The sequence below is a fragment of the Trichogramma pretiosum genome, unplaced genomic scaffold, assembly GCF_000599845.2.
Source record: "Trichogramma pretiosum strain Unisexual culture from Peru unplaced genomic scaffold, Tpre_2.0 scaffold66, whole genome shotgun sequence".
Taxonomy (NCBI): Eukaryota; Metazoa; Arthropoda; class Insecta; order Hymenoptera; family Trichogrammatidae; genus Trichogramma; species Trichogramma pretiosum.
The window spans coordinates 698,710-719,164 of record NW_019640802.1 but is presented as its reverse complement, the minus strand read 5'-3'; the positions used below and the strand labels follow the sequence as shown (position 1 = coordinate 719,164).

The 20,455-nt window shown below is 39.1% G+C and overlaps 3 protein-coding genes and 3 non-coding genes across 7 annotated transcripts in view; 2 read left to right on the top strand and 4 right to left on the bottom strand.

Annotated features, from left to right (window-relative positions):
* The first annotated feature begins 454 nt into the window (after positions 1-454).
* Positions 455-2,068, top strand: LOC106657224 (PIH1 domain-containing protein 1-like). The gene is made up of 7 exons (XM_014378613.2): positions 455-571; positions 669-726; positions 801-888; positions 957-1,139; positions 1,207-1,379; positions 1,448-1,846; positions 1,917-2,068. The coding sequence occupies exons 2-7, from the start codon at positions 676-678 to the stop codon at positions 1,956-1,958; spliced, it is 936 nt and encodes a 311-aa protein (XP_014234099.1). The 5' UTR covers positions 455-571; positions 669-675; the 3' UTR covers positions 1,959-2,068.
* Positions 2,069-2,174: 106 nt separating this feature from the next.
* Positions 2,175-4,407, bottom strand: LOC106657223 (sphingosine-1-phosphate phosphatase 2-like). Of its 2 annotated transcripts, none has more exons than XM_014378611.2 (4): positions 3,960-4,407; positions 3,007-3,644; positions 2,695-2,919; positions 2,175-2,627 (listed from the first exon to the last, which is right to left on the bottom strand). In XM_014378611.2, the coding sequence occupies exons 1-4, from the start codon at positions 3,993-3,995 to the stop codon at positions 2,210-2,212; spliced, it is 1,317 nt and encodes a 438-aa protein (XP_014234097.1). In that variant the 5' UTR covers positions 3,996-4,407; the 3' UTR covers positions 2,175-2,209. The 2 variants fall into 2 exon arrangements, with proteins under 2 accessions (XP_014234097.1, XP_014234098.1); XM_014378612.2 differs by having other exon boundaries at positions 3,738-4,404.
* Positions 4,408-9,569: 5,162 nt separating this feature from the next.
* Positions 9,570-20,455, top strand: part of LOC106657260 (sestrin homolog) — a 97,351-nt gene continuing 86,465 nt past the window's right edge. The window contains exons 1-3 of the mRNA XM_014378660.2: positions 9,570-10,252; positions 13,416-14,681; positions 18,116-18,181. Of these exons, the coding sequence (XP_014234146.1) occupies positions 13,545-14,681; positions 18,116-18,181 (1,203 nt within the window). The 5' untranslated portion in view covers positions 9,570-10,252; positions 13,416-13,544. The remainder of the gene's footprint in view (positions 10,253-13,415; positions 14,682-18,115; positions 18,182-20,455) is intronic.
* Positions 17,060-17,132, bottom strand: Trnak-cuu. Its single transcript has one exon. It is a non-coding gene; the product is annotated as a tRNA-Lys (tRNA).
* Trnak-cuu lies at positions 17,243-17,315 on the bottom strand. Its single transcript has one exon. It is a non-coding gene; the product is annotated as a tRNA-Lys (tRNA).
* Trnak-cuu lies at positions 17,427-17,499 on the bottom strand. The gene has a single exon. It is a non-coding gene; the product is annotated as a tRNA-Lys (tRNA).

Here is a 20,455-nt window from a genome sequence, read left to right as displayed (position 1 = left end):
ACCCTAACGAGTCCCGGTGAGAAACGCCGGTTGCGAATTTTTTCACGTTCAAAACTAATTTGACTAGACTATTTACCCTATCAGTCATGATGCTTATCAAAAAAAAAAGATAACTATCAATCAATTTTATATTTATTTAATATGTAATTGAACCAATTGAAAAATAAACATTCATCATAGAACTCGAAAGTTGCTTCTGAAAATGATAATAATTAGAAAATTGTTGACGCAGATTTCTCGTTTTTTAATCAACCAAAAAAATTGAATTTCTTATGAAAACTGTGTGTAATGGTATTTTGACTTTTTAAACTACAAATTTTATGCCGTTCAAATCGTTCGCCAATAATTACGTTGACGCTACCATACAGTGTCGATAAAGAAGTGACACAGCAGACGCACGCATTGTCCGTCGAATCACGACTCTGCGATTCGCAATTGAGTTTTGAAGCTCGAACAGTCAAAGGCCATCAACAGAGAAGACGACAGCAAACAACATTGATCAGAAGCTTGCCTAACCTCTATCCACTACCATTTTATTAGTTATTTTTATGATATTATAGAATATTTTAACGTAAGGCGAATGGAATAATAGTTTACTTGAATACATTTCAAATTTCTGACTATTCAAATTGTTTCTTTTTTTAAAATCGGGACTGGGTCATCTTCAGTGAGAAAATGTTGGAAATAGATGAAGATGCAATTTCAAATAAATTACAATTCTTGAAAGTAAGTTCAATATGCAAAAACTATTGTAAAAAAAATTACTTATCATTACATCAATCTTTTCAATTAATATAAAGGATGAATCTCAAGACACAAGTATACCATGGTTAAATCCATCCACAATACCAAATCAAACTCCACGAAAAAGAGTAGATCCTTTTCCAGGTTTGTTTTTAATAAATTTGTAAACTCAAATTATCTTTATTTATATTATCGATTATTCAAATTTTCAGGAGCTTGTATAAAGTGTTTTAGCATGGAAGGTGAAAAATTATTTGTAAATGTATGCCATTCCAAAGAAATCGCTGCACCGGATGATATATCTGATGAACAATTTTCTCAAATGATAACTGGAGATGACAACCCTTTTGTGATTCCAATGGCTATTGGTTTTGAAAAAAAATCTAAAGATAAAGGTACGCCATCATATTTAAATTTTTATCAATGACACCATTGAATAATTTCAAAATAATTCCATTTTAGACGAAGTGGAAAGAAAAACTTTCGATATTCTACTAAATACACAGTACTTTCAAAAATGTATGACAAAAAAGCCTTTTTGGTACTTTACAATTTCTGCGATAATAGAATCTATCAATGATAAATACAAAATGAACATAGATAATTCAAAATATGTAGTTTTAAAAAACAAAAAGGTTTGTTATTTTTTCTGTTTTTCAATCAAAAGTTTACAATTGTTAAAATTAATTGTATTTGAATTTAGGTAATGGGAAGTTTAGATACATTTGTTATTGAAGATAGAAAACCAAAAAAACCTGTGATAAAGAAACCTTTGATACAAGAAGTTCATCATCAACAAATTAAGCCAGCTGTAAAAGAAAAAATAGATTCTACACTAAATCAAGATTTGAATCTTTCAGAAAATGATAACTATAAAAAAAATTTGAAATCGCAAAATTATGTTATTCTCAAAGCATCTGACCAAAAATACCTGAATGGTTACTTTTACTTACCGTTATCAAATTTAAATGATATACTTATAGATGTTGGAGAAAATAGAATAATAGTTGAAAACCAAAAATTAGAACTTCTAATTGATTCTTATTTACCATGCAGCATAGATAATTTCGAGGTTACAGCAAATTATGATAACAAATTACAAGTAAGGGATATAAGTCTATTTAGAAAGTTTTATTTAATATCTTTTGTTTATAATTTTTTTTTTTTTTCAGATATTACATTTACTTCTACCACTAAAAGATAACTCTGTTTAGTGAAAAAAATTTTAATTTCAAAGTTTTAATACATTACTAATGAGATGTAAAACAAGAAATAAATAACCATGTACAGTTTCGCAATAAATGGCTAGTTTAGAGTTGTGAGATTTAATTGTGTCATCTCTTATTCATAAATAGTTAAAACAGGTAACATTTCTAAATATAATTCATATTCTTATTAATAAATAAAATTTCTAAAAAAATTTACAAATATAATGTATAAAAAACAGCATACAAAATAAAATAATTCATAATTCCGTGTAAAATGTTGGACGTTCTATTCCTATCAAGGTAAAAACATTTGGCAGTAAATACACAGTATTAAAGCCAATCATGAAACAAGTGATATATTTATAAATTAAATCGACTAGTGTTTTGTTTTTATTTTCTAATGAATTTTCACTTTGCATAAGTTCTTTTGAGTTGACTTGTAATATGGCACAAAGTGTAGCGTAACTGAGACATTTACATATTGCTTTAGTAGCAATAACGCAACAGAGGCCTAATGTAGTTCTTAAAACTGTTTTTCCAAGCATTGGATATGATGGCCACAGAATTTCATATGGAGGAGGTAATTCTGGTTTCAACAAGACTCCAGTTTTGAAATTTAACCACGCTCCAACATAAATTCCAGCTGCTACAGATACTACAAGAGTAGTATCACCTCTACAAAATTGACAGGCAAGTTGCAGTAAGTAGTCAAAATTTTAATTGTTTGAATGTAAATACGAACCTTGTCGGTGTCCATTTGTTGCTACTAGGGTAATAAATTATTGTTGCTATACTAATAATTACTAATGCTAATAATATCCATTCATTGGTAAGGAAATGGATGTCCATTACATCGACCAAAGGAACCAAGGGAATCATCATCAACATTGCTAATAGTAATCCAGCAATGACATCCAGTACAGTATGCATGCCTAAGTATAATCTGCTAACACATATTAATGTACACCTGATGAAAAAGAAAAATATCTAGTAAATGATAAAATATTAAATTGTAAATATATTTCAATTGATATTAGTCTATTATTCACTTTACCATAAAAAAGCAGTGGCACAACCAGCAGGAAAAGAATAAATGTATCTATTCATTGTAAAGAAAAGTACACTAAAAGGAATTGATACGGCACACATGGCATGCGTCGATGGCATTCCATATTCTAAAGACCATTTATTCTGTAATCTCACAACAGGTGGGCATGAAGGTCGTGGCCAACGTATAATATCTTTCAACTCCTGACCAATAGTCATAATGGTTGCCCAAACAAGAACAATTCTTCGACCAACAGCACCATCAATATTCCAAAACCAAAACGGAATGAATGTACAATAAAATATTTCATCGCCCAATTCTGTGCCAAATAGAAATAAGTAGTACCAAAAGTGATTTGTTATTACATAGGGTTTCTTGTTGCTGCTTGAAGTTATTTGTGATTCTGATTCGCTATCCTTGTGCCTTTGTATCAAAAGAGAATCTCCTGAACTAGAACATCCATTCGACGAGTCACAAGTATTCTGCAAACTACTACTTTCATTTTCATAGTCGGATGCAGAATCGTGCTCATCGTATTTGATGTCAACGCCAAAAAATTGTTGAATTTTCGCAACCAAATGGGGATCTCTGTACACTTCGATTAAACTAGACCACATTTTCCATGAATTGTTTGACAATTCCCTCTGTGAACAAAGAAGCAAAAGACTTTCAAAACGACTGCTACCGAACGTGACGCAGTTTTGGCGTTGTTCGAAAAAAAGAAAAAAAAAGATTACGTTATTCAAAACCAGTTGTCATCCGTGATATAAAAAGCCGACAGTCGGTCGATCTATATTTGTTATAAGCGAGCGTTAACTTAACCAAGAATATTACTCGGAAAGACGAGATAAGACACTGGTGCGAGCTCGCCTCAAGTGCCTTATAATAGATAAAAGAAAAAAAGGCACATTCAAATATCTCATCCACACATTCGCAGCGCGTATACACCTGGTTTTTACCTCAGACAAGAAAGCTCGGTCGACGATGCGTCGCATGCGACAACATGCTTGTTTCAATCGGGCGTTGCGTGTGTGTTTGTGTTGTATATTATTCTGTATATTCGAACGTCGACTTTATGACATGTCGTCTGCTTTTTTGCGCGAACACTGTGTGCGTTTTGGTCACTCGTTAAATATAAACAGCAGCGAGAAAGAAAGATAGTGAAAGATTTTGTCGGCGACAGCGTCAGGAAATCGACTTGTAGTATTGGATAAATAATGGAGACGCGGAGCACCGAGCAGTTTCTGTTTATCGTGAGTGTGTGTGTTTATGTACGCGCGATTACTAATTGCGGTCCTTGGCTCTGAGGCTCTCGTTCGGCGCTACTGGTATACACTACCACTACCATTACATTATGTACACCACATCTGCAGTGTTTGTCGCATTATTCGCGTTCACATTCAAATGCATATCGTACATAGCAAACGTATACGTTTATACTTAATCGCCGGGTCGAGTTAGTTCTCCTTTACGATTTTTTTCTCGTTTTTTTTCTCTCTCTCTCTCTCTCTCTCGTGATTACGCGCTTTTATTAAGCCGGTACGCGATAGCCGGCTAGATGTGGAGTATAATTTAACATTTTATTTCTGCAATTTGTTGATTGTAATTGCTCGGTACAGTAATATCAATCCGTGTGTTCGTGCTATGTTTTTCAACGGTTTTTTACGATCGCCGCGCGCGGCTCTTTTATTTTACTCGGAGCGCGCGCCAGTTGCGTGGATTCTCCGAACAAATGAACGCGTCAAATCAGAGCCGCTGGGCTATTTAACATTTAAATGCCACACCGCCGCGCTCATTTTACTGGAAAAGTCGCGTGATCCGTTCCTGCCTGTATATGCTATATATCCTCCGCGCATGATGTACAAATAAAATAAACACACACACACACTGGCTAAAATCGAGCGAGCACAAATGTAGATTTTGGCCCGCAACTTTGACTTAAAGTTTACGTTTTTGCTCGCGATCGTAAAGATTATACGCGGGCTCTCTCGCAATAGAAATAGCATGGTACATTAAAGCCCGGAGCCTATATTATTATTCCGCTATAATATATAAAAGGCGCGTGTGCGCGAGTCGCGAGAGTTCGCGGGCGCTGCTGCTGAAAAGCTCGAATCCTAAGTTTAGCCCGCGCGTTCGAATCGCGAGCCGTCGCTATAGAGCTGACCCATTGCGCCTCGGATGTTGGCACGCTATATAGGATTTATGCGTACGTAACAAAATACTCTTGCCTCTCGCGAACTGTGTTATATAGAAAAGGTTTGTGTCAGCGTATTATCGCGCCGAGTCCCATCAGCTGACCAAGGCGCGCGGGTAAGGCAGTTTTCTGTATCGATACCATATGCACTTTGTGCAAAATGAAAATTTTCGCCTCGTCGAAAGGACTGTGGTGCGATTGATAGATCGTAGCGATTCGCTCGATTATTACCATCAAGAGCAACAGTAGCGCGTGTGACATGTAGGCCGTTGGACGGGTCGATCGAGTCGACGGCTCATCTCGTATTTCGCCGAGGTTCGCACATTATGGAATCAGCTGCTGCAACGCGCGCACGGGGCTAGCTAGAGAAAAAGAGTTGAAATTGGACGCGACCACTGGTATTACGATACACGCGCTAGGTGTCGCGGTGCTGTACGGAGCTTACGGTTTTTACAGTACACGCGCAGTCCGGGCAATTCGGCAATGCATACACTTAATATACGACGGTCGGCATTGTAGCCGCGCGCAGGATTTCGGCTGCGAATGCTATATGTGCCTAACGCGCAACAAGCGGGGCGGGGGGGTCAGAGGCAGGGGTTACCTATATAGAGGTATTAAATGCTGCGATACATAGGTATACAGCAGCGGCCTGCATTAAAGCCAATGCGAGGCAGTAGCAGCAGCAGCAGCAACGACAGCGATATAAGTACTCGCAAATACGTGTATATAGCAACATCGGCAGAGAGCATATTCGGTGGGACGCCGCGCGCAGCTGCCTGCCTTTTCGCTTCGCACACACACACACCAATACAGAACAGTCATAAAATAGGTAGTAGAGATAGGTACAGTAGGCTCAGCCGCGGAGTCAGTACGGTAGTCGTTGGTCGGTGAGTCGGCAGTGCACACAGCAGCAGTACGTATATAGACCCTATACGCATCGCGTGTGCAGTGCACAGCGGATCGTCGCACGGGTCGCAGCAGCAGCTCCTCTCATCGAGCCCCGTCGTCGCTCGTATATAAACTATCTCGTCGTCGACGTTCTTAAATATATATAATAATATAAATTCGTATATGTAGTAGTGGAGCCCCGAGCCGTGCGCGAATCAAGCTGCTCTCCACGCGCTGCCGTGCATTACTATTTATACTGCGTCCTCGCTCTTCTACATTACCAATTGTAGACGTCCCCGTACGGCTTGCTGACCACGAATTCAGAGTACCTGAAAGTAAGATTTTTTGGCCGCGCGCGGCGCCACACCGCTCGCACCGCGTACGGCCGCCCTTCCGCCTCAGTTTTTAGAGCAAGTTATACGAAAAAAATTTCACCGCTTCTTCCAAGGGAGGGTCTGAGTCTGTGGTGGGTGGTAATGTATTCGAGCGAGGACTTCGTATAATTACGATCGAACTTCACTCGGTAAGTTCGTTTGATCGTTTAATTATACTGCGTCCTCGCTCTTCTACATTACCAATTGTAGATGTTCAGAGACAAGAAGGTGAAATTTATTTAATTTGAACTTTATTTATGACAATAAATTATAAAGATGAATATTAAACATTAATCATTTTGATTACATCTTAAAACTAAATTCGCTAACTCGAAACTGTCGGTAACGATCGGCCTATTATAAAAATTGGCAAACGTTCTTGATTTTTCCGACCAGCCCGCTGTGCGTCTTATCGTATCTATATCGATTCCTTTTTGTAAAGCTTTGGAGCTTGCTGCGTGGCGCGTAGAATGGCCCGTAAAAATTGTGGTGTCGATACCACTCATAAATAAACCTCTTTTAATCCAGCGGCTGACAGTCTCAGCTGTGATTGCTCGATAAGGTTTGTTTAAACTTATGAATAAATTATCAATATCTCCTCTGAGATTTTTGGTTTTGTCAATATACAGAAGTATCGTAGAATATACGCATAAGTCGGGTTTTTCAATTAGCTTAGGTAATTGTAAAAGTGGTTGGTTATTGCCAACCTTTGAAGTCTTTATTCGATCAGGTATTTTAATTTCCAAGCCGCGATTAGATATCACAATATTGCTTATTTTGATTAATGACAGAGTCTGCGCTCGCTGCGCAGTGCTTAGGGCTAGTAATAATATTGTCTTGATAGTAAGATTTTCAATTGTTTGTACATCGAGCAACTCAAGAAAATCTAATACAATCGAGACATCCCAAGTATAATCATATTTAGGTTTTACAGGTTTGAGTCTATAGACGCCTTTCATAAACCTTGAAATATCAGTGTTCTCTCCTATCTTGTCCTTAGAGATTAACGACATTGCGCTTCTGTACGTATTTAAAGTTCCATATGAAGCTCCTGCTTCAAATCGGTCAGTAAGAAAAACTAACACTGTGTTTACGGTAATATCAAAAAATTAACACTGTGTTTACGGTAATATCAAAAAATTCAATATTGGCTCTTTTTGTAAAATCAGACCACTGCTTCAGTGCGCCGTTGTATTGTTTAAATGTCGATTTACTTAATGACGCCAGGATTATGTCGACTGCGGAATTTGTGATGTTCTTGTTTATAAATGCTTCCCGGATACAATGCACACCATTAAAGCCAGGTGTTGTGCTCTCGGGTGTTGTATAATTCTACAAGGAGACAATAAAAGATCTTTACTTGGGCCTATAATTATTATTTCAGTGATAGATAATTTTATGAAAAGTGGAAACCACGGTTGATTTTGCCAAAAGGGAGCTACTAGTATTCCGACAGCTTTATCTTTCTTTATTTTGGATAAGGTTTTTGCCAGTAAAGCGAAAGGGGGAAAGGCGTAGAAAAAGTGTTTGCTCCAATCAATGGTAAACGCGTCAACGCAGACTGCACCATTTTGAGGTTTCCACGAAACAAACTTCTCGCATTTTCGATTTTTATTAGAAGCAAAAAGATCTATTTGAGGCTTTCCGAATCTTTTAACGACTCTACTATAATACGCGTCGTTTAATTCCCATTCCGTGTCAATATTACCTATTCGAGACAAACGGTCTGCTATTGTGTTACATTCTGACGGTATATAAGATGCGAACAAAATAATACGCCTTTCCTCCGCCCATTGCCATATATCTCTAGACAGTTTACTAAGTTTATCAACTCGAATGCCCCCCATCTTGTTGACGTACGCCAAAGCGGTAGTGTTGTCTATTCTTAATAAAATTTGCGCATCTCGAATATTCGATGCTAAATTTATTAACGCGATTTTAACTGCTAGAAGCTCAAGATAATTTATGTGATACTTCTTTTCATCGGGTGACCAAATTCCATAAATTTTGCGTGTTCCATCAGTTGCGCCCCAGCCGTCAAGTGAAGCGTCAGTAAAAATCGTTAATTTGAACTCGTTGTTTTTTATGTAGTGTACATTATTCGGGATATTTTTTAACCACCACAAAAGGTCGGCTTTAACCGCGTCAGATAATATTATAGTCTTATCATAACAGAAATCATTAAAATATAATTGGAAGATTTTTTCTCTTTCCAAATTCTTAGTATAGAGCCAAGCATAATCAAGGGCTGGACAACATGAAACCAGTTTACCTATGAGATGAGCTAACTCTCGGATTTTGCACGATTGAGTGTTAAGGAATTTTTTAATAAGAATCTGCAAATTGTCTTTTTTGTACTCTGGGAGTTCAATACAATATCTTTTAGTATCAAAAATGAAACCTAAGTATTTCCCCTTTTGGGTAGGAATTTCGTTTGATTTTTCATTATGAATGATAAATCCCAATTCNGGCCATTCTACGCGCCACGCAGCAAGCTCCAAAGCTTTACAAAAAGGAATCGATATAGATACGATAAGACGCACAGCGGGCTGGTCGGAAAAATCAAGAACGTTTGCCAATTTTTATAATAGGCCGATCGTTACCGACAGTTTCGAGTTAGCGAATTTAGTTTTAAGATGTAATCAAAATGATTAATGTTTAATATTCATCTTTATAATTTATTGTCATAAATAAAGTTCAAATTAAATAAATTTCACCTTCTTGTCTCTGAACATCTACAATTGGTAATGTAGAAGAGCGAGGACGCAGTATAATTAAACGATCAAACGAACTTACCGAGTGAAGTTCGATCGTAATTATACGAAGTCCTCGCTCGAATACATTACCACCCACCACAGACTCAGACCCTCCCTTGGAAGAAGCGGTGAAATTTTTTTCGTATAACTTGCTCTAAAAACTGAGGCGGAAGGGCGGCCGTACGCGGTGCGAGCGGTGTGGCGCCGCGCGCGGCCAAAAAATCTTACTTTCAGGTACTCTGAATTCGTGGTCAGCAAGCCGTACGGGGACGTCTACAATTGGTAATGTATTCGAGCGAGGACTTCGTATAATTACGATCGAACTTCACTCGGTAAGTTCGTTTGATCGTTTAAATATTCGCGCGAGCAGTAGGCACACTACTACTATATACAGACTACTCTGCTGCTGCTATATACTCTCGGTACGGAAAAAAGAGAGGGTCTGCGTATAAGTGCGCGCACACGAGCCTCCGAGCTGACAGCTCTCCGCACTCGATCGGGCCGCCTGTATAGTACAGTTTCGTCCGCGACCGCTGTCGGTGTGTGCGGCTTTTTATGTTGTACTATACAGCCGTGTGTTATAAGCTGTCAAGATCTTTCGCATTAATATAGATAGTTTTATTGTAATATATTATGTTGTATATGCGTGCGCGAGTGTGACTTGTTGTGTATGCCCATCGTCGTCGTATAATAAAAGGCTCTTTTGCAGTTCGATTCTTCGTGCATACTGGCTGGCTGTGTGCACAATCTCGAAGCTCTCTAGTCTGCTGCTACTGCTCGGGTTGCGTGCGCTGTTTTTCCTTGTTTTTTTTTCCTTCCTACCGTTCGTTCGTGTCCGAAGAGAGCCGCGTGCTGTGTTATACATATAGTTAGTCGTATGCTAATGTCACTCGGTGGTGGCTGGCCAATCTTACAGTGCTGATTTTGACTTGGCCTGCGCCGCTGCATCGTCTCTTTGTGCATCGTAAGCTCATCGTCTCCGAGTATTATTTAGCCAACGTCAAGCCTCATAGACACCTCGACACACGACTCCACCGCAGGTAATTCGTAAACTCCCTTTCCGACTCTTATTACATAGACACACACACACACGTACTGCGAAATGCGCCGGTACATAAAACTGACTTGCGACACACAATGGGGCTCTACGTATACATACGCACACTTGGACGTTCGTTTGGCATTGATGTGCAGCCCGTGTGTGCGCATCAATTGGGTGCACACATATCAAACCATTTTTGTTTCGCGTTGGCAAACGGTACAATACGTCGATATAATAAAATATAATGTACACACGCGACTACGCGTGTTGTGTTGCGCGGCGATGCGATGTATCTGGAAGATTCCATTCGGTTTTCTATACGTTTTCCATCGAGCTGTCCATCGATTTTTCGCACGTCAAAACTCGCCCACCGAACGAATTCATATGTAACTAATATCATGTACAGCGGATCGATGTCTCGGTGCGTCCGTGCAAAGTGCTAAAAGTTCTGAAATTCGTATATATACCTTTGACTCCATAAAAAAGAAAGGGTTTATGCATGGCATGAAAAAACGTTGATATCAGCGGCGTTCGGACTGCATACAGCAGCAGCAGCAACGGCTGCGCGACGACGCGGCTTCTCTCTTTCTCTCTGTTCTCTCTGTGTATGTGTGTGTGTATGTGCGCGCACGTACCTATGTGTACGCGACTCGTTTCATCTATTGTGCATGCCTCTCTACCTATATAGCACCATTTCCATGAGCTTGAATACGTGCGCGCATTTGCCTATGCTGCTGCACTTATATACACGTATATATATATACCATCACCCGGAGAGCAGCCCGAGAAAATGCATTTACTTACCGTTATTGAGGTAGAGACTTTATATACATAGATATATATTTAATGTAACGCGAGGATATACTAGACGAAAATCTAGGCGAACCAGAGAGTGAGTGAGAGAGCTACAAGAGGAAGGCAGAAGGGAAGGGAGGGAGATTCATATCAGTGGGAGTATAGCAGCAGCTGCGAGTAGAGAGGACCTCAGCTGATTCCTAGCTATATATAGTGTGTGTTATGCGGCTTTTAAACGCGCGCGAGGATGTGTAGCTCTGTCTCTTTCTTTCTCGTATGTAGCTCCCTCTCTTTGTGTAGTTCGCGCTATATATACAGTACTTGTGCAGTTCAATTTTGTTTTCTTTTTTTTTCTCTTTCTTTGCCTGTAAGTACGTGTAAATGTGTGTGCATGTAATATCGTTACATGTAAAATAGTTATTTCTTCCGATATATAAAAAGGGGTTACCGAGCGCGTAAGTGTGCGTGCGAGAAAGTCGCCGCCGCCGCCGCTGCTCTTTTATTTTCTTTATATCTGGCTTATAGGGTGTCCAAAAATCGATAAATTAATTTTAGCCGTGTAACGCGCGCACGACGCGTCGCGCGTGGACGAATGAAAACTTTGAACTTGTTTCCAATCCCCGCGCCTGATGCAGTAGTGGTAAAAAGTACATTATATACAGTCGACGACTGTCTATGTAACCGCGAGTATTCTGCCGTACTCACGCTAAATTTCTATATATATATACGTGTAATGTATAGGCTGGTCGATGTATAGAAAAGGATTGTCGAGTTCGCTATCGTGAAAGTTGCGCGCGTGCTACATAGATATAAGCGATTCCTTTTTTTTTACTATCTTCGTTCTCTACATATCGCGCGCGTATAATTAGATCCCGTGATTTATCCTTTTGGCTTTACGAATTTTCTGTCGTTCTTTATGAAAAAAAGAAGAAGCTATAACGTTGATTTTATTTGATGGGCATGGCAAAAAAAATATAAAAAAATTATTGGCCAACTGTGAGAAGGCTTATGCATTGAAAGAGGAGGAGCAGCAGTAGGTGCACAGTGCACACACCGCAGCAGGAGAAACGGGAGGCGAATTCGACACAGCTGAGCTCTCAGCTGATGGCTGACGCAGCCTTCCTCTATATCTTTCGCGCGACGACATACACTCTACGTATGTCGTATACATATATCGAAATAACAATCATCATCGCATTAGTTTCTGAATAATAATTATAATAAGGCAAAAAACACTACTCGTGTGTTGTAATTAGATCTTCCCTTGCGTTGCGCTTATTTCATTTTAATTTATTTTTTCTCTTTGCCATTATAAAAGTCCGATACATATATCCGCGTGAATTGAAATCGCCCACTGTGCTCTTGCCATGATACATATATCGAGTTATACATGCTCCGTACGCGATAAAGAAAAACAGAAGCAAAAAAAAACCTGTTTGATTATATATTAGACGGTTGCATTATGTGCGCGAGCGATATGTGTGTGTGTACCATCGCGAGCGCATAGACACGTAAACGTATTATACCACTCATAGGCGATAATTAACTTACATTTTCGCGAACTCGTCAGCTTAGAAAACATACATATATCATAGCCGCGTGCGTGAGTCATTTTTGATTTAGAAAAAAAAAAATAACGTAATTGCGTTCACGTTCGCGCGGGGACAAAAAAAAACCACTTGATACACTACACGTATAATATACAGTTGCAAAAAAAAAATTGACACGGACGCCGTAAGTAATAAAATTTTCCTTCGTGTGATAGTGTGTGCTACACAGACCAGCAATAGGTATATAGAGTTAGGTGTGTATAATACGAGCTCTACCTCACAACAGAGTGCAACAACGGTAACAAAGCGCGGCTACGGCGGGACACGAAACTTTTCCACTCGATTATCGAACAGTATAGTGCAACAGTCGAAATTATATAGCTGTGGAAACGAAAAAAGAAAAAAACAACAACAAAATGATGATATTCAAAAATAGAAATTGTTGACCGCGTCACTTTTGGCGTGCGTGTGCTTACCTAAGCAATTATGAAAACGAAAGAAGTAAAAAAAAAGGTGTAGACGTATACACCACGTATTGGGTTGCGCGGCTCGCCCGGCGGGTGCATTATTACATTGTGAACGCGGAACGACAAAAGCTTCTTGTATTTTCGAGCGCGAAACGGAGAAAATTTCGCGATATTTAAATAGAACAAGTTTCAATAAATAATTAAGCCCGTGGTAATTCGTTTTACACACACACACACATACAATCATATTGTCTGTATTGTTACAGGCGCGCGCATACGCACATTAACGTAAACTATGTAGGAAAAAAAAAAAAATAATAATAAAACGTCTTTGTTTCTGGCTTCACAGATAGAGAAAGATAAAGAACGAGACTGAGAAGAGAGAGAGAAACTCGAGCAAGCGAAGAGAGCGCGAGGGGGAACCTCGACACGACGAGAAATTGATCGAACTTCTAAAAAAGGCCCCCCGGCAAAGGCGATGAGCAGTTTGTGCAGAGATACAAGCAGCAGCGGTGGTTCTTCGACAGCAGGCTCCTCATCGAGAAAAGGCGACGAGGTCGAGTTGGTGAGCCGCTTCTTGGCTCCTCTATGCGCCCGGGACGAGGCCGCGCGTAACATTGCCTTGGCAGCGGCACGCAACACCGTAGAAGGCTGGCTCGGAGGCTGCGGCAGCCCCTCCAACACCAACGCCTACGCCAACAACAACTGGGAACAATTGCTGCTCGGCAGGGACTGCTGCGAGGATATCAGTGGAAGCAGCAGCACCGGCAGCAATATGCCTCATAAATTCGTCTCGCCCCTCAAGACCATCAACGCCAACTACAGGCTGCAGCTGCAGCGCGACAGCTTCGATTCCGGCTCGTTTTTCCCGCAGAGTCTGCCGCCCGACAGCCTCATAGCGCACCATCGCAAGCCCAGCTTCGACGACAAGTATCAGGGCGTCGACTGCGTCGATGGGGGCAGCAGTCGGGAGCGACGCTACTCCGAGAGCAGCCTCGAGATCGGCAGCGACGAGAAGCAGCAGCGATCGTCGACCAAGCAGTACATAAGGATACGCAACGGCCGCCAGAAACAGTTCAACGAGGACGACGAGCTCGACGACGACACCAGGGCCTACGGCAAGAGTCCGAAATTCGACGACGGCTTCGCGCTCAGGCAGCAGCAGCTGCTGCAGCGTCACGGCTGCGAGCCGATCACCGGCGAGGCCGAAAAAGTCGTCTTCAACACTCTCGATGGCTTTTTGAACGACGACAAGTCGACGCAGAGAGCAGCAGTACCGGATGACGCGAAAGACGAGGCATCTTTCGCCGCGAGCCAGGAGAAAAAACTGAGCGTCGGCCAGATAAAGAGGCCACTTTCACAAGACGACGACGTGCCGTGGAAAAGTGGTCGCGTCGTGAACAGCGCGGATTACAGTCCGCCCGTCGAGGTTGTCACTCCCGGCGAGGTCGGAAGACTGCTGAATCTCGGCAATGCCCTCGACGGACCGAAGCAGTCGCAACCGGCCAATCTCGCGCTGATCAGTCTCCACTTGCCGGTCATACTGAGGCTCAGCGTCAACTGTCCCTTTCAGAACGTCCGAATCAAGTGCGCGGAAATTATTCAGATGGTCAAGGTGAGTCGCCTCTTTTTATTGTAATATATATTGATTTTATTAATGAAAAAATAAACGGTTCGTGTTTGTGTCTTTTGAATAGCAAATCAAACTATTTGCCCTTCATAAATCAAACGTTTGTATTGACTAACTATATGACAATAATTGATTGACGAAAAATAATAATAATTGTAGATGAAAAAAGAATAATAATAATGGTAGATCGCATGTCTGAGTGACAAATGGAAATGTCAAAAATAAATATAGTTAAAAATTCCTAAATTCCACCTGGGTACATTTAATTTGGTTTATTCCTGTTTTTACTGGTAAACTTGATATCTGCTACCATTTCGGCTGAATATTTTAAGTATTCACCTTCTTATTCGATGAACGTTTTGTTCTATTGATTGTTTATTTTGGTAATATAATCGATACATTATTGGCACGAGGTTTCAATGTAGTAGGGGTCGCAAAAAGCATTAGTAAAATTCGCCTGGCATGTGTCAAGATTTATGTAATAATATTATCGGGCAAAGAGAGGTCAACGCTTTCATTATCTAGTAACTAAAATTTAATTACATCTTAATTCCTTTTAAATTCGATTTATGACTTACAATCATAACTAAGTTATTTTTAATCTACGTTAATATACTGGAAAATATTTCATCAGAATTTGTAATAAATGCTATGGCCTTAAATATTTGGTTATTTATACGCGAAGGTGATCTCTTGATTCTTAGTTTAGCGTAATCTTGACTTTTTTCTCGAGAACACATTACAAGTAGCGTTTATTTTATTATTAACCTTATTATTTGTTACTTTGTGCTATTTTAACATCAGTTAATTATTGAATAATTCTAATTACTTTCAACTTTTTTAAATACTAATTTGATACTAAAAATGTATTAAATCTTGAACAAAATTTCTAGATTTTTTGAAATTTAGTTGAATTTCACTTTTTTGAGTCTGCAAAAAGTTAAAGTTATGTTATCAATCCAAAAATCAAATGTATCTTGTTCTTCTTAATTTGTTTAAATTTACGCTGTTCAATCATTTCATCTGCAGTTTTGAGTTTTATTTTTTTTGCTAACTAACCATATTTTGCATCATGATTTGTATTAACTTTCATAAATTGTTGACTAAAAAATAAAAAAATCGCCCAACGTGGGGCTCGAACCCACGACACTGAGATTAAGAGTCTCATGCTCTACTTTTTTTTTTTTTTTATTTTTATTGTTTGTTTAGTATGTAAAAAAATGATACATAGGTGTTAGTGGCACAAACAATTTTCGAAAACCACAGACAAATGACATAGTTTGTTAGAGGCTTGACTCCCGGCGGAGTTCACAGTTTTAAAATGTAAATGGAGTTATTACTTCGTTGAGTTATCGAGCATAGTCAGAAGCCGCCCGGGGGCGAACTGGTTCTAAAATTTTTTCATATTTTCGAGGCAGGAAAAAAGCTATAAGCAGCAACAAAAACCCGCTGACAATAGTTTATACAAAAAGAAAAAAAAAGGAACACAGAGGAATGTATTCCTCTCAATAACATTTATGTACCATGATTTAGAGCTGAAATGAGAGCCCGACCAGAGAGTTAGCAAGAGAAAAAGAAAACCTAGCCTCCGAGGTTGGCGTGTGGGCCCACAGCTCTTCTTCTCGCTCTCCTTCTCACTTCGTCGAGATGAACGGCGTCCACCAGCCACCAGTATTTTGTAGTGTCCAATCTATTAAAATCCTTAGTGTCACGTACTGGGATCGATCGATCGTACCTGAGCGGAGGCAAGCTGAGAGCATCGCGGGGGATTCCCTTGTTGTTCCGATGTCGAGACCAGTGGTAAATGACCGGAACACCATTCGCATTCTGAATCAAACCTTGCGCGTCCAATTTAATAAAAGCTTCCGGAGGAAGCAGTCCAGAATCCTTGCAAGCTTCGATGTAATGGTCGTCGCAGTCAGTAATTGAGCTGATCTCAGCGTTGGTGTGGTCTCTCATGTGAGCGAAATAGTTTCTAGTGAGGCCTATAATAAAGTTGTCTATCCTTGGGATATTGGCCGCTGAGTATAGATCTCTGTTGCTCGTCATTCTGCGGTACTGTGTGTACGCAGATCTATTTACTTTTAAACATATTCGCAGGCATTTCCTCTCGAAAACCCTCAACCTTTCCATTGTGCTTGCACTCTGGTTAAACCACACTGGCGCACCGTAGGTGATAATAGGTGTAATCAAGAGCAAATAGCAAATCACTTTAACTCGTTTGTCGAGATATTTGTTGTGAAAGAGTTTACTCATGCTCTACCGACTGAGCTAGCCGGGCCTTGTGACCTCCGAACTCCATGATTTTTGAAAGAAAGGTGAATGACCCATACCGGAAGTAATGGTTGAAATGAAAAAAAAATCGCCCAACGTGGGGCTCGAACCCACGACCCTGAGATTAAGAGTCTCATGCTCTACCGACTGAGCTAGCCGGGCCTATGGGTGGAGGCTTTTTACTATATTTCAAGCGACGCTCGAACCAAAACGTGAGTTTTTTAAAATTGGAGCCAGCTGTGACTTTCTAATTTCTCCAAAATCCAAAAAAACGCCCAACGTGGGGCTCGAACCCACGACCCTGAGATTAAGAGTCTCATGCTCTACCGACTGAGCTAGCCGGGCTTGTGGGAGGAAAACTTTCACTGTGTTCCAATTGCTACACGAGCTCAGATGTGAGTTTTTTTAGAATTGGAGCATGTGGTGACTTTCTAATTACTCCAAAACCAAAAAAGACGCCCAACGTGGGGCTCGAACCCACGACCCTGAGATTAAGAGTCTCATGCTCTACCGACTGAGCTAGCCGGGCTTGTGAGGGTTTAGCTTTCCACCTACTAAAAAAATTAATGCTCAAAAAATTCAAAATTTTTTCAAACATTTCTAACGTTGCATGAAAATTACCTTAAAAAAATCATCCCGTATGATTTCAACTATTTATAAGACTATTTTACCGCTATTATATCGTTGGGTTAGTAGGATGATTCAAGATTAATTACTATTATGGTACGAAGTTTATTGAAGTTTATTAAAATCAGAGAAGTGTATCTTACGTGGTTGTTTTCGCCGTAAATCGATTTTTCACTTCTTGCATTGAAAAAATAACTAAAATAAAGAAACAAAATGTTTTGAAAAGTATTAAAAAATACTATTTTATCAACTTAAAAGTAAAATCTCTGCACTGCTAACTGCTAACTATGATAAAAATTTAGCAGAAATTATTTTTACGCGTTTTAAAGAATCAAAACATATTTGTATTATCAAGAAGATCGTCTGGTTTAAATTTTTAAATATCACGTATCGTCTGAAAATATAAAAGTATGCCAAAACTTACATAAAATAGGTGTAGGACACTAAATTGATGTTTGTATATTTTTTAAAATTTAAATTTAAAAAATTAAAAAAAATTAATGAAAAAATAATTTTAGGAACGAGGTCTACCTGTACCAGAACCTGCATTCGATGGTCCAAGCTCATTTGTTCCGGTTTCAGAGGTAAGTTTTTTAATCAGCAAATAATAGATACACTTCTTGGATAAAATGCAATTATTTGAGCCAAGTCTGAACGTGTAACTTCAAAAACATAAACATAAAACATGAAATGATTCTGTGAAACTAATAATTATGTCTACTTTTCAAGTGCTTATAAAATAATTTATTCAACTTCGTTGAAAGTTTTCAAGACCAGTATTTAATTTTCATTCAATAACACACAAATATACAGTAATTTTCGTTTTATTAAAACAATTTAGGACATCAGCGAAGATACTGAAAAAATAATTAAAATTAATTCTCCCGTTCTTTGCGTTCGTGAAGTAATACATATCAAAGTTCGCCAGAGTGTGTCTTAGTAATCAATGGGTTAATCCAATCAGTTGATTGGATCAACTGTTCACAAGTGACAGCAACTACTACTTTCTATACACATTTTATGTAACCAACTCTTATTTTTTTTTCTGCTCGATACATTTACACAATTAACGTTTTGTCGTATGGTTTCAAGCACTGCTTGTGTACTTCATTGAACTGTTTGCTTCTTTCATGAAAAGTTGAATATTTTAAAATTATTTTTAGATTTTTTATCTAAATATATTTTGCTTCTTCTGAAAGAAAAAAACGCTGACCCAAAAGATTTACCTTTGGCTTTGATACGCATGATAATTATTATCTATATTAATTCCTTACTGAATACTTTCTCAGTTGAAAATTTTTAAAGCAAATAGTATGATATATCTAGTAGTTTTCTCGGAAAAGTATAGCCAACTTTTAAAATATTAATGAACGTACAACATCTTACCTCTTGACTAAGTACCGAGACCATATAAGATTTGTAAAACTTAAACATCTTGCACTTGTTTTTCCTAGCTCAATGATTCTGAGCTAATATCTTATTAGTTGTATATTACTCGTACGCATTATGCGCTCGCACGTAAAAGATACAATATTCAGTAGCGACGCACTTACGGACTCTAATGGCGTATACACGCTCGTTGTATAATTGGTTCGTTATTCAATTTCTGTAATTCAGAACTTCAAGTCAGAGAGAGAGAATATGCACACACAGACTCCCTTCTGTATCTATCGAGAGGCGCGGCGTGCCTTAGCGCTACTCTTGCCGCTGTCGTATTATACGCACTCGAGAAGAATACACGACATTTTACTGTCACTCGCAGCAGAACTGTGATGTCTGTAACTCCTTGTGTAATATAACTTTGCATAATTTAATAATGCATGCAGATGTCATGTGCGCGTCGTGACGCTCGGGTAGAGTCTCTGTCTCGCTCTCCGAGAGATGCCTTGTTAGAGAAGAAGGTACAGCAGCAGTAGCAGTATATACAGTTTTGGCGAAGGAAAATCCGATTTTGAAGTTCGGTGACTCGCACTTTTTTTTCATAATTGAAATGCGGAACGACATTTTTTTAAAAGCTGCTTCCTTACGTAACGCGCCGCTACGCGAGAGGAGTGGAATATTTCGGAGACATTGAGAATAATATGCTGAATGAATCGTACGATTCTGTTTTTGGTTTTTTTCGTACTGATTTATTTGCTCAACAAATTATCCCTGATTTTTAACGTCGCATCGCAGATAATATCTTAAAGTGATTCGGCCGACGTGTTTTTCTGAAGCAACTTGTTAGAAAATGAGAGGCAGCAATAATATGTTTCTTTAAAGTTTAATTATCGAGGCAGCGTCCTGTATTCAATAATCAATTCGCTCGTGCCCATGAAGATTTCAATTTTATTTTTGCTGCAAAGATTATTTTGACATTAAGAAACTCTGGTCATTTTCTATAACACGCATGCACAGCTTAGTAGGTTGAAAACTCTACGAGAGGGAAATCGTGCAACACATCACTTTCTCACTTGTTTCTATGTGTACGTGCTTGACTATTTGCTACTTTCATTAACACGATAGATAGCCAAGAAAATACCAAAATTTGTCCATCACTCTCTTTGTCATCTACTTTTCATTAAAAAACTGTTTTTTGTTCTGAAAAAATGTTATTATTGAATAATCAGATTCGGCAATCAAATAGCCTCGTTTTAATGAATTAAAGAGACCGAAAAAAAGACATCAAGATTTTATTCAGTAATTTTTGGGGCGTGTTTTCGAAAATTTTCACTCGCTTTATCACGGAGAGATAACAGAGAACGAAAATATGATTTGCAGCTGTATCATTCGCAGCGATGATACATTGTGCGCGCGCTTATAATCGAGCCGCAAGAGAAATCGCGGGCTGCAGAGTGGGTCAGATTTTGCATTATAAA

What these genes read in the sequence shown, in the direction of transcription:
- LOC106657224 (XM_014378613.2), top strand. Translation starts at nt 676, where the DNA reads ATGTTGGAAATAGATGAAGATGCAATTTCAAATAAATTACAATTCTTG. An exon ending in ATAAATTACAATTCTTGAAA is followed by an intron (nt 727 to 800) that starts GTAAGTTCAATA and finishes ATTAATATAAAG; the next exon opens with GATGAATCTCAAGACACAAG. An exon ending in AAGAGTAGATCCTTTTCCAG is followed by an intron (nt 889 to 956) that starts GTTTGTTTTTAA and finishes TCAAATTTTCAG; the next exon opens with GAGCTTGTATAAAGTGTTTT.
- LOC106657223 (XM_014378611.2), bottom strand. Translation starts at nt 3,995, where the DNA reads ATGCGACGCATCGTCGACCGAGCTTTCTTGTCTGAG. An exon ending in ACCGAGCTTTCTTGTCTGAG is followed by an intron (nt 3,645 to 3,959) that starts GTAAAAACCAGG and finishes CTTTGTTCACAG; the next exon opens with AGGGAATTGTCAAACAATTC. An exon ending in AACAAATGGACACCGACAAG is followed by an intron (nt 2,628 to 2,694) that starts GTTCGTATTTAC and finishes TCAATTTTGTAG; the next exon opens with AGGTGATACTACTCTTGTAG.